The sequence below is a fragment of the Entelurus aequoreus genome, linkage group LG03, assembly GCF_033978785.1.
Source record: "Entelurus aequoreus isolate RoL-2023_Sb linkage group LG03, RoL_Eaeq_v1.1, whole genome shotgun sequence".
NCBI lineage: Eukaryota > Metazoa > Chordata > Actinopteri > Syngnathiformes > Syngnathidae > Entelurus > Entelurus aequoreus.
Genome location: NC_084733.1, coordinates 89533369 through 89546904, shown reverse-complemented (window position 1 = coordinate 89546904; position 13536 = coordinate 89533369). Strand labels below are relative to the sequence as shown.

The window sequence follows — 13536 nt, the reverse complement described above, 5'->3', positions numbered from 1 at the left end:
TTTTACACGTGGGAAAAGAACACCACCGTCTTAATTGCAGTTTTCTTGACAACATCAATCAATCAATGTTTATTTATATAGCCCTAAATCACAAGTGTCTCAAAGGGCTGCACAAACCACAACGACATCCACGGTACAGAGCCCACATAACACACACTAGACATAGCATATAACCTATACCTTACTAAAATTCAGTAAACATTGACTAAGATTTGAATCGTAGGACAGCTCCTTGGTAATTGTCTTCCATCAAATCTCAAGTGTTTCCTTTGCTCTGACTCCTCACAGGACCGCAAGCTGTCAAAGACGGAGCGGCAGCGCTTTAAGGAGGAAGCGGGGATGTTAAAGGGACTGCAACATCCCAACATTGTCCGCTTTTACGACTCCTGGGAGGGACCTTCCAAGGGGAAGAAGTGCATTGTTCTGGTCACTGAACTCATGACTTCTGGCACACTCAAAACGTATGTGCTTGTGAAACTTTACCTGTATTAAAATAATCATGGTACACCTCTGATTAAATGAGTACACATGTTATTTTAACAGAATTTAAGATATGATCTGAACTTTTTTTTGTTTACAGATATCTAAAGAGGTTCAAGGTGATGAAAATTAAAGTGCTGCGGAGCTGGTGTAGACAGATCCTCAAGGGACTCCACTTTCTTCACACCCGTGCACCTCCAATCATCCACCGGGACCTGAAATGCGACAACATTTTCATCACAGGCCCGACAGGATCTGTAAAGATTGGAGACCTGGGGCTGGCCACACTGAAGCGTGCTTCCTTTGCCAAGAGTGTCATAGGTACGACACCCAAGTCATTTCTACCTCTTTGTGCTTCTCTTGCTGCTGGGCCGGGGCTGTTTCTGGGGTCATGATATGTTTTAAGACTGAAAATGACGGTGTTTTTAACGAGGGTAATTTACAACTTGTTTTTGACGATGAGGTTCAAAAACAGACCACAGCGTTTCAAGCTGTCTCTCAAACCACAGCTCAAACGGAGGCCATTTACTGTGGTAATCTTAGGTAGATCACCACAGGGATTTCACTCTTGATGAAGTGTACGCAATACTTCTGCTTCTCAAAGAAAAGTTTTTTTCCAGGCATCTACTGAATGTAAGTAGCGCCTAATTTTCCCACTGCTGTCAAACAATATCATTAGTTGTTATGCCTTCTTGCAGGCTAACCTGGCCATGGCTAAAAGGTATGGCCGTTGCTTCTGTCTTAGACTGACTGGTCTTGTTCTGTGGTTTGGAAATATGTGGTCTGTTTGCCAGTTAGACACATGATGTTTAACATATCTGTTCTATGGGTTTGCCTCAACAGGTCCCCCCAATCCCCTCTAGTGTTTGTCTCTTACTGTCTTTTAAAAAGATTCCAGGACTGCAGATTGTTTTTCTCTGTCGTTCATACCCAGGGAGCTCTCCCCCATTTTTCTCTCTTGTTAGCCTTTTTGCTTAAAATGTAGGCTCTAGCTACAGCTGTGCCCCTTCTGCTGTTTGGAATAAATAGGGTACTGCTGGTCAATGAAGAAAAGTATGAACTGTTTTGGGCCTGGTAAGTCTTGACAGTGTGCTGGAACACACATCAGTTTGAAACAACAAACAAAACAATTGCATTCAAATAAACAAAGTTTTTCTGTGTAAGACCTAAGATTGAATATGAATTGATACGTTAATAACGCGTAGCTGATGTTCAGGGACACACAACTGGGAACAGTAACTAGCTGTGGGAGATGCTACTCTCAGCCTTGACTGTAAATAACATTTTGAATCTGCAGGTCGAGGAGAGCCGGTAAGTCAGACTATTAAAGGTAAGTGTTAATAACAGGAAATGTGAATGTGGTTTGTAGGCAAGGTCTTGACAGAAGTTATTTCCATAGCTAGTCGCGTTTCTCGGACGTTGACAGTTCTGTGAATAAATTGACACATTTAGCATTGTCATATTCAATATCCTGATTAGTGAATATAGTTGATAACTGCCATTTTGGCTTACAAGTGTGGCGTTCTGCACATCAGTTACCTCAGGAAAATGGTCTTATTCCAAAATTGAAGGTCCTACACAGACAAACATGTGCCCTCTTCTCTACAGTCTAACTGAGTTCGCCTTCTCCCTCCTTTTTTTGTTTTGCCTTCCTTCCCCCTTTTCTCTCTTCTTTCTCTTCCAACTTCCAACCTCGCAGATCCCACCCCGGGAGACGTCGTCGGGCCAGTCACCCTTCCCGTCCTCCTTCCTCAACCCCTTTTCATGGGTTTGGAGGAGCAGAGAAGGGGCAGTGGGTTGTGAGAAGCCCACTCTGTCAGTAAGGAAGAGAGAGTTCTGAATAGTTGTTTTGATTTAAGGTACCCCTGAGTTCATGGCGCCTGAGATGTATGAGGAGAAGTACGACGAGTCAGTGGATGTGTATGCCTTTGGAATGTGCATGCTGGAGATGGCCACCTCCGAGTACCCTTACTCAGAGTGCCAGAATGCTGCACAGATCTACCGCAGAGTGACCAGCGTAAGTCTTCTCGCTAGGCCTCCATGCCCACCCCCTTGTGCCAAGAAGGCTAGTGTCCCATTCTGGAATCAATGTCTTTTTTCCACATTGACTCCTTTTTTAGTACCAATTTTATTTTTACACGTGTAACTTTTGCACCCTCTAAGCCTGAGTGAATAGATACATCTCCAACCCATAACCTGTCTTAGCAAAAGTTACTAACAAGCTACTTATCCTGTTTTTTCGATGTTTGCCTCTTAATTGCTATGTGTATGTGGGCTTCTGGCATGGCTAGCTGATAAGAGTGCTGAACAAGCACAGTTTTATTTTCCAAGTGACTAATCTTCCTCTTATAGGGATTGTCAAAGAGCAGTAACATTTAAAGAGTTTCATATTTCTGATCTTAATCATACTTGTTTACTTTTTCAACACACTCGTGTGATTCATTTTGAGTGACATGGAAAGGCTAAACCTTAGTCTGCATTCACACCTGTAAATGTGCCTTGACCTCATTTTTTAGCTTTGAAGAAAAGCACATTTAAAAACGGACTTCCTTCCGTAGTGTTGAGCTTTAAAGTTGCCCCGATCAACTGTAGGCAGGCTAAAACGGCTTACTCACTCAGAAACAACGTGCCATTGTGTTGGTGCTGTCGCGTGTTCTAGTGTTGCATTCGTCTTCTCTAAGGAGATGGGCTCATTGTTTCTGGTATTGTCTCATTCAGCACTTTAGATTTGAGCTGGTACTCCCATTTTCTTTTCCCCGCACAAACTAAATCAGCTTTGCTAATTCCTAAACTCATTGACATTGACAAGCTTCACAATTGTACAGTTAATAAAAGTATGTAGGCGTCGGCCAGTCTTTTTTTTAACCATATGATGAGTTCCTCCTTTAACAATCGTACCAGGCTTTGTTTAGTTTTTCTATATAACGCTGGCCAAATAAAGCAACACTTATGTCGAAGCACTCGCGTTCAAAAAACGTTATGGGTTAGCCTCCAAGATGAGAACATGATCATTGAGCACAAGAACCATTGTCATTCATTGTTCTCTGCGTCCTGTAGGGGGTGAAGCCGGGCAGCTTCGACAAAGTGGCCATTCCTGAGGTGAAGGAGATCATCGAAGGATGCATTCGCCAGAACAAGGATGAGAGGTGTCACATTTAGGGAGAGCACCCAAACACTTTTAGAAACTACCTTTTAATGTCAACACTTCATTATTCTTACGTACTTATTCCCTTTTACTTAGGTACTCGATCAAGGACCTCCTCAACCACGCCTTCTTTCAGGAAGACACAGGTGTGCGCGTGGAGTTGGCTGAAGAAGATGACGGAGAGATGGAAGCTATTAAGTTGTGGCTGAGAATCGAAGATATCAAAAAGCTAAAGGGAAAATACAAAGACAACGAAGCCATTGAGTTCTCCTTTGACCTTAACAAAGATGTCCCGGATGATGTCGCTCAGGAAATGGTGAACATCGCTGAAGTTTATTGGGGTTTAATGAATGAAACCACACATGGTTTTTTGCTCAATTTTCTTCCGTCGGTTTTAGGTGGAGTCCGGGTATGTGTGCGATGGTGACCACAAGACAATTGCCAAGGCCATCAAGGACAGAGTCTCTCTTATCAGTCGCAAGAGAGCTCAGCGGCAGCAGGTATGTTCTTAATCACCATTTCTGATTACTGTAAATGTTCCAAATAACATCTACTTGATTGACTGCAGAGTTTCATACAGTTGCCGAGGGTCTCTAATTAGCATTAGAATTAACATCTGTGGATGATTGCGTGGGTTCCCTCCGGGGTACTCCGGCTTCCTTCCACCACCAAAGACATGCACCTGGGAATAGGTTGATTGGCAACACTATGTGGTCCCTAGTGTGTGAATGTGAGTGTTGGCCACTTGTCCAGGGTGTAACCTGCCTTCCGCCTGAGTACAGCTGGGATAGGCTCCAGCCACCGCCATGACCCGGAGAGGGTCAAATGGATGGATGGATGTATGGATGGATGGCTGCAGGGAACTTCCTGATGTAGTTTTTCTCAACACCAGTAGAGGGCAGTACCTACATTTGAAGTGTCATGAGTGGTCATCAGCAGCTTTATCTACCTCTGCATGCACTTAAGAAAGCAACTCACCAGCAGTATTAATTAGGGATCGACCCAATTATCGGCGCTGATATTTGGCATATATCGATATTGGCCTCTTTTATTGGTATTGTCCAATATATGTGTATATATATATATAAATACATTTGTACAACTACAACAGAAATACATCAGCAGATACAATATATACACCAGTGTTTTTAAACAATGTATACACATACGATGCCACTATTGAGTATTAATGTGCAATACATTTTTTGTTCTTTTTAGTCACTGTGATACTTTGCCCTCTACAGGTCAGAGAAGACCAGGAGAAGAGAAGAATTGAAGAAGAACAACAGGGTCCGTTACAAACAGCACAGCAGCCAAGCCACCAGTCCAGCAAGGAGGCGCCTCTGTCCCAGTCAGTGCCACAGCCCGCCGCCTATGTCTCTCCCCCACAAGCCAACCAACACAATGCACCGATGTCAGCACAGCCTGCATCTCAGCAAAGCCTCCCAACAGCTACCTACAACACTTCTCAATCAGCCCAACCCACCGGCTTGACTCAAGGGGTCTCCTATGTCCCTCAGTCAGCTGGGCAAGCCCCAGTTCAGATTCATAGTTTGGCTCCCATTCAGCCAGAATCCGAGGATTCTGAGGCTGACCAACACCAGCAGCCACAGCACACTGGCGGAGGCATGTATCGACGCTGATTTGTTCTAAACTTGTTACGCCCCATTGCGTGATCAAGAATAACATAGTTTCCATTTCTGACAGCCTCTCACTTGGGAGACAGACCATCTGGTCCGTCTGTCCTCACTGAAACTCAGCCTGGAATGTCCTACAGTGCCCCTCCCAGTCAGCAGCTTCAGCCCCAAGTGTCATGCCCTCAGACACAAAATGACCAAATGCCACTGCAGCATGTGTCAGTGGTGAGTCATTCTCTAAATGGGTTAGCTTCCATCGATGGTGAATCAGAAGCAAAGATCCATATGTTCTTTTATTTCGGGCCAGTTGTTGTCGCTGCTAAATCAGTGTTCAACACCTGTTCAAGCAACTGCATTTGACCATGCGGTAACATGAACAAGAATTCCTGCCCAGTTCCCATGATTAAGATCATCATATTTTTAAAACATGCTGATGTTTTCTCTCTTTAATGTTTAAGGCTCAACCTCAGATGCCAGGTGTCCAGGCTGAACTCGTGCCCACTCTCCCCAGCAGCCAGTCTGTTCCAGTGGCACCACAGCAGGTACATCAACTCAGTTCTTCCAAGAAAATAACTCAAGCTTTAGAGCACCGTTAACTAACCAGCTTTGAACACAGTCCAATATGCTCCACAAATACACTAACCTTGTACCACATTATACCAGCATTGCATCATATTGACTTGCAATTGTAATATTTCCCTTTGATCTTTGAAATATGTGACCCGTGCTGGCAAAATGAGTCGGAATACGCACAGGCTAATTTTGAGCTATAGGCAAATAAGTGACAAAAATGTATCTTGGTTGAAATTGAGATTTTCACAAAAATGAGTCCATAAAGCCACAATCTAGCGATCCCAATCATCAAAATAGCAAGAAAACATCTTATATAACCTTTATTTGAAGGTTTTGTACGAGGTATGTCTTCAGAAATTAGTCCTTTGTGTTAAAATTCCTTGAGAAAATCAAGTGTTTTCAACGCTCACTGGCGGCAATAAGGGGGAATCCCCCTAGCCATATTTGCTATCATTGTGACGCCAAGTTTACGTACTTTCTAAAAATGAGCATGGAATTCCCGATGACGCCATTCTGAACCAATATAATTCGAGTTTTTAAACTTGTCCCGACGTAAACAAATCCGGCTTGTTGCTAAGCGGTCGCTGTGAGGCGTACCCTCATTGGTTGAATCACCCCGCGCGGTGCATTGTGGTATCATGGCAGCGCCCTGATGAAAAACAACACTCAGTAATTCCAGCGGAATATTTGGTGAAAAAAGGTGATTTTCGAACATTTAATTATTATTTTTGTGGATAAGTTAGACTGTTTTACATTCCGTAATGGATTTAGAAAGTGGAGAGGGTACACAGGCGGTTGCAAGTGCGCTAAATTCACTGCAGTCGGCGAATCTTCTTAGTGCTGCTGGTCAGGAATATTACGGACAGCTGACCAGCTGACAAACTGACCAGTGAACAAAAAAACCTGTGACATAACAGTGTTGACATTTTTGTACATAACCGTTTTCAATAGAGTTGAATATATATTTTTCTTTTAGACATGGGATTTGACTTTAATTGTACCAATTTTGGTGTTGCTACAAGGACTTTTAAGGTATGGTTGCTATGGAGTTTTGTTTTGGAACATTCTGTTCTGGAACAGTAAACTTTAAGCTGGTTTTTCTCAAAACGGACCCTCAAACTTGGTCGACTTCAATCGGATGTAACTCGGTCATTTTCTGTCCGATTCCAACAAACCATATATCATTTTGAAGGTCTTTAGATGGAGAATGTGTAAATAACAATAACTCAGTTTTTAAAATGTCCTCATTGTGACTCATTTTGCCAGCACAGGTCACATATTACAAGCATCTCCCACAGTATCTCTTTTGTAATGCGTCCATGTTGGGTATTCAAGCCCCTAGAACAGTGTTCATGCTAGGGATGGAACGGTTTATGAGAAAAATCTCAACAGTTTGGTTGACCTGATACATTTCGGAGTGCTTGTTATTTTTTCGTTGTTACTAATCAGTTTGGAACGTAGGGCTCCGTGTTTTCCGCTTTAACAGAAGGGCAGATTGGCCAATAAAAGGAAAAGTATTATTAAGCACAAAAAGTCATGTAAATGCTGTCATTGTGAGGAGAAGGAACGTTTGTCTGGAGAAATCGTGTTTATGCGTACAGGTCCACTAACACTCAACCGCTCCCACCAAAACTAAACTTTCACTGACCTCCACGGAGCCATGGCAGCACTTTAGCTCCCCCTTCTCGAGCAAGCTCCTTGTCTGCCTCCCTGTCACTCAGACCTTTGAAGCGGCCATCTTAAACACCAGTGTGTGAAAAAAACTACGAAACTCATCTCTTACTCCAAAGAGCCCAACAGTTCTGTCAGGTGATGGCTCCAGTCCCCGGCTCCAGTCCCCCGCAACCCCAAAAGGGACAAGCGATCCTTAATGGATGGATGGATGTTTTTTTGTTTTTGTTTTTATTTTATGACTACTTGTCCATCTGTTGTTGACACGACCACAGATGCCAGAAACTGTAACAGCTTAAAGATCTTCACTCAAGTTAATGATAACGTGATAGCTTTTAATACTGTAGTTTGGCCACCAGTGTTGAAATAATAACTGATGCATCCTTGTGTGTGCTTTCTCTGACTTTAAAGCATGTAAACTTAAAAAGCAGTTATTACGTTGTTATGCTTTGACTTGAAAGACTGGGCAAAATTTCCCAACGATGTATCAATAAATGTAAGGATTATTTAGCATTTACCGTAATTTCCGGACTATAAGCCGCACCTGACTATAAGCCGCACCAGCTAAATTTAGGGGAAAATACAGATTGCTCCATATATAAGCCGCACCCGACTATAAGCCGCAGGGTTTTGATGTGTAATTACCGTGGTATATAGGGGTTCCTGCTACCACGGAGGGGATTGTCGGGACAGAGATGACTGTTTGGGAACGCAAAGCGTCCCATTTATTAACAATAAATCTTTCAATCATTCAATCAAACTTTCACATCTTTGACATGGCGAACAGCATTCGTGCAGAGTACAAATAATACAACGGTGCAAAGTAATACAAAGTGCTCGCCTGTACGTTATCAAAATAACCAGCCTACCGGTATATGAAAAGTCAGTCTTTAATCATTGTGTCATCGTCTTCCTCCTGCGTACTAAAACCACCGAAATCCTCTTCGTCTGTGTCTGAGAAGAACAGGCCGTAAATAAGCCGCACCCTTGTATAAGCCGCAGGGACCAGAACGAGGGGAAAAAGTAGCGGCGTATAGTCCGGAAATTATGGTAATTCAAGGGTCGGCACTCTAGGAGACATTTTAAAGTTTTTGTACAGAAGGTATTTTTGTAAGAACCACAAAAGCTAAATGTTATTGGTCGATTATTGGGATTTATGGTGCTCCGGGGTTTTAACAAGAACAAGGTACACTGACCCAAACCGACAACCGTAATAAAAGCCGTAATGAGATCAGAACCGTGGATTCTGTGAACCGTTCCACCCCTCGTTCAAGCAGCAGAAGGTTCCAAATCCCATTTTCCCCCTTCATTTTCAACTTTCCCAGTCTTACCCTGTCTTTATGTTTTGTTTCTTATAGTATGGAGTATACTACCAAGCATCACTTCCCCCTAAGGTAGATCAAATGTCCCATTTTTCTTCCTCGGTTTTTGTGAGTAATTTTATATAACAGCTGTTTGGTCCCTTTTTTTTTTAGCTTTAATATATAGGCCTTCATATAAATGCCACAGACAGGTAACTGTGGGTGTACATGGGAATTTTCTATATGTGTTGAATTTTCAGACTTATATTTAAAATGTTTGCCTATGCTAACTAACAGGTAAGTACAATAAATGTGGCTTCAAGGTATAAAGCCTACAATGAGGACTCAGGTTTTTTCGGAAATACTGCAGTGAATGAGTGCTGGTTTTTGTGTCTTTCTGATGCATTTCAAATATTGTTGGTTCTCACAGGTTCCCACCCAGCAGGGGATGATACCCCCATCCTCTCAGTCGTCTCCTCCTCCAGCACAGCAACAGCAGCCAGAGAACCACATTGGCCATCAGAGCACGTCTCTCCCACAGGTCCAAGCTGGAACCCATCCTTTGCAGGTGAGCTTCTCCTACAAACACACATTCATTCATTCCACTAACCTTTCAACATTAATTTCTTATATCGTATTTTCCGGACTATAGAGCGCACCGGTATATTTGCCGCACCCACTTAAGTTCAGTGTTTCCGTATATTTTTTGCCGCAGATACATAGGTTGTGAAATTAGAAATATTTTGTAAATGTTTATTTACGTACCTTAATTGTAACACTGCAGTAAAATGGCTGATCAGACAAAACAGAAGTCATGTTCATGGGCCAGCTAAACATACTCAACAACTCCACGGTGACGTTTTGGTGAATGTGCTGAGGAATTTGTGAAACTTCGACGGTATAAAAAGAATGCCATTGTAAGTTAATGATACAAACACAGACACTTGTAAACGTGTTGACATGTTAGCTAATGTTGACGATGCTAGTTTGATTACATTACAACAGCGCATATAAATGAGCATGAAAACACTATCAAACATGTATAACGGTTTAGTAAGTATAAATTGTTTTAGGTATATTGTAACTTAGAAACCTTGCTTGGAGTGATGAATGAAGAAAGCATATGAGTAGAAATTGGACGATTAGTTGACGGAATGGCTCTTGTACCTCCGTTTCAAGGCACTAAACAGAAGGAAATACTGTAGACCAGGGGTCACCAACCTTTTTGAAACCAAGAGTTACTTCTTGGGTACTGATTAATGCGAAGGGCTACCAGTTTGATACACTTAAATAAATTGCCGAAAATAGCCAATTTGCTCTATTTACCTTTAACTCTATGTTATTATTAATAATTAAGGATATTTACACTTAATTGAACAGAGAAAACACAAAAAAAAATGACAATAAAATGTTTAAACATAGTTTATCTTCAATTTCGACTCTTTAAAATTCAAAATTCAACCGAAAAGAAGAAGAGAAAAACTAGCTAATTCGAATCTTTTTGAAAAAATAAAAAAAATAATTTATGGAACATCATTAGTAATTTTTCCTGACTAAGATTAATTTCAGAATTTTGATGACATGTTTTAAAATACAATCTGCACTTTGTTAGAATATATAACAAATTGGACCAAGCTATATTTCTAACAAAGATAAATCATTATTTCTTCTAGATTTTCCAGAACAAAAATTTTAAAAGAAATTCAAAAGACTTTGAAATAAGATTTAAATTTGATTATACAGATTTTCTAGATTTGCCAGAATTATTTTTTGGAATTTTAATCATAATAAGTTTGAAGAAATATATCACAAATATTCTTCGTCGAAAAAACTGAAGCTAAAATGAAGAATAAAATTAAAATGTATTTATTATTCTTTACAATAAAAAAAATAAATTTACTTGAACATTGTTTTAAATTGTCAGGAAAGAAGAGGAAGGAATTTAAAAGGTAAAAAGGTATATGTGTTTAAAAACCCTAAAATCATTTTTAAGGATGTATTTTTTCTCTAAAATTGTCTTTCTGAAAGTTATAAGAAGCAAAGTAAAAAAAATAATGAATTTATTTAAACAAGTGAAGACCAAGTCTTTAAAATATTTTCTTGGATTTTCAAATTCTATTTGAGTTTTGTCTCTCTTAGAATTAAAAATGTCGGGCAAAGCGAGACCAGCTTGCTAGTAAATAAATAAAATTTAAAAAATAGAGGCAGCTCACTGGTAAGTGCTGCTATTTGAGCTATTTTTAGAACAGGCCAGCGGGCTACTCATCTGGTCCTTACGGGCTACCTCGTGCCCGCGGGCACCGCGTTGGTGACCCCTGCTGTAGACGTTCCAACTCGCAGCACCTGCAGTGAGCGAATTTGTCCGTAAGATGGCGCCGTAGCACAAACAATAACACCTTTTCAGCGTCTCTGTGTTTTAAGAAAACTATTGTTTAAATACAAAACATTATGGCTGTTGGTGAAGGACGATCCAGAAATAAGCCGCACTATTTTCAAGGCCACAGGGTTCAAAGTGTAGGGAAAAAGTTGCCTCTTACAGTCCGGGAAAATACGGTACTTCATTATCATTTCCATTACTCTCCTCTTCATCGTCTTTTTTTCTTTGTTTAAACTTTTTTTTGCATGCTCCCCACTTCCTGCATGACTTTTTAAAGTCTTGGGCCAGTAGTCCAAATTCTTTCATCCTGTCTCCTCCACCCAACGCAGAGCACCTATTCTTCCTCTATCAGGCTTCTTGCCTCTCTGCACTGCAGGTACACAGCACATCATTTGCAGTGATTGTGTGTTGGTGTGTGAACTTTTCTGTGTTTGCTACTAGTCTGTCAATGTTGAGTAATACGTTTAAAACCCCCAAAACCAGTGACGTTGGCACGTTGTGTAAATAAAAAGAATACAATGATTTGCTAATCCTTTTCAACCTATATTCAATTGAATAAACTGCAAAGACAAGATACTTAACGTTCAAACTGGAAAACTTTATTTTTTGCAAATATTAGCTCATTTGGAATTTGGTGCCTGCAACACGTTTCAAAAAAGCTAGCACAAGTGGCAAAAAAGACTGAGAAAGTTGAGGAAGGCTCATCAAACACTTATTTGGAACATCCCACAGGTGAACAGGCAAATTGGGAACAGGTGGGTGCCATGATTGGGTATAAAAGCAGCTTCCATGAAATGCTCAGTCATTCACAAACAAGGACGGGGCGAGGGTCACCACTTTGTCAACAAATGCCTGAGCAAATTGTTTAAGAACAACATTTCTCAACCAGCTATTGCAAGGAATTTAGGGATTTCACCATCTACGCTCCGTATTATCATCAAAAAGTTCAGAGAATCTGGAGAAATCACTGCACGTAAGCCATGATATTACGGACCTTCGATCCCTGCATCAAAAAGCGACATCAGTGTGTAAAGGAAATCACCACATGTGCTCAGGAACACTTCAGAAAACCACTGTCAGTAACTGCAGTTGGTCGCTACATCTGTAAGCGCAAGTTAAAACTCTACAATGCAAAGCGAAAGCCATTTATCAACAACACCCAGAAACGCCGCCGACTTCGCTGGGCCCGAGCTCATCTAAGATGGACTGATGCAAAGTGGAAAAGTGTTCTGTGGTCTGACGAGTCCACATTTAAAAAAATTTTTGGGAACTGTGGACATCGTGTCCTCCGGAACAAAGAGGAAAAGAACCATCCGGACTGTTCTAGGCGCAAAGTGTAAAAGCCAGCATGTGTGATGGTATGGGGGTGTATTAGTGCCCAGGGCATGGCTAACTTACACATCTGTGAAGGCGCCATTAATGCTGAGAGGTACATAAAGGTTTTGGAGCAACATATGTTGCCATCCAAGCAACGTTATCATGGACGCCCCTGCTTATTTCAGCAAGACAATGCCAAGCCACGTGTTACAACATATGCAGGTACTAACCTGACCTGTCTCCCATTGAAAATGTGTGGTGCATTATGAAGCCTAAAATATCAGAAGGGAGACTGTTGAACAACTTAAGCTGTACATCAAGCAAGAATGGGAAATAATTCCACTTCAAAAATGTGTCTCCTCAGTTCCCAAACCTTTACTGAGTGTTGTTAAAAGGAAAGGCCATGTAACACAGTGGTAAAAATGCCCCTGTGACAACTTTTTTGCAATGTGTTGCTGCCATTAAATTGTAAGTTAACATTAAATATCTTGTCTTTGCAGTCTATTCAGTTGAATATAAGTTGAAAAGGATTTGAAAATCATTGCATTCTCTTTTTATTTACCATTTACACAACGTGCCAACTTCACTGCTTTTGTGTTTTGTATATGAATGTCTACCAAAGCAGAGAGCAGCCATCGTGTTAATATATAAATTCCTGTAAAGTCGTCTGCACTCATCTAGCCGGCTTTTAAAGCTGATCATCTATGGTAAGTGAATAGGTTTGAAATCCTCAATGCACAGAAAACGGAACCAAACCCATCTACTTTGGTATATAAAACGATGGCAACAATAAAAACATAAGGCAATACAGAACATCAAGGTTTAATGAAAGCTAAAATCAACGACATTAAAATAAAAAGGTGCTTTGTTTCAGACTTCTACGAGTCTTCCTCAGTCAACTGTTGAGCAGCCAGCAGCGTCCTCTTCTCTCGTTCCTCCATCTGTAGAAAGGTGAGCAAGAGCTTCATTTAAATGCACTTTTTTTTTCCAGCAACGCAAGCAACTTCTGGGATATTTCTCTTCCAGCTGCCTGTC

General features: G+C 41.1%; 1 protein-coding gene across 3 annotated transcripts in view; it reads left to right on the top strand.

Annotated features, from left to right (window-relative positions):
- wnk1a (WNK lysine deficient protein kinase 1a) overlaps positions 1 to 13536 on the top strand; it is an 85557-nt gene that overhangs the window by 43556 nt on the left and 28465 nt on the right. For 2 of the 3 annotated variants that reach the window (XM_062043142.1, XM_062043141.1), the window contains exons 3-15: positions 289 to 461; positions 581 to 801; positions 2340 to 2497; positions 3538 to 3626; positions 3722 to 3941; positions 4024 to 4125; positions 4870 to 5251; positions 5333 to 5487; positions 5721 to 5804; positions 8865 to 8900; positions 9238 to 9375; positions 13376 to 13452; positions 13528 to 13536. The exon at positions 13528 to 13536 is cut by the window's right edge and continues 154 nt beyond it. In XM_062043142.1, coding sequence (XP_061899126.1) covers positions 289 to 461; positions 581 to 801; positions 2340 to 2497; positions 3538 to 3626; positions 3722 to 3941; positions 4024 to 4125; positions 4870 to 5251; positions 5333 to 5487; positions 5721 to 5804; positions 8865 to 8900; positions 9238 to 9375; positions 13376 to 13452; positions 13528 to 13536 — 1844 coding nt within the window. Of the gene's footprint in view, positions 1 to 288; positions 462 to 580; positions 802 to 2179; positions 2273 to 2339; positions 2498 to 3537; positions 3627 to 3721; positions 3942 to 4023; positions 4126 to 4869; positions 5252 to 5332; positions 5488 to 5720; positions 5805 to 8864; positions 8901 to 9237; positions 9376 to 13375; positions 13453 to 13527 lie in introns of all 3 variants that reach the window. The other variant, XM_062043140.1, reaches the window with a different exon arrangement.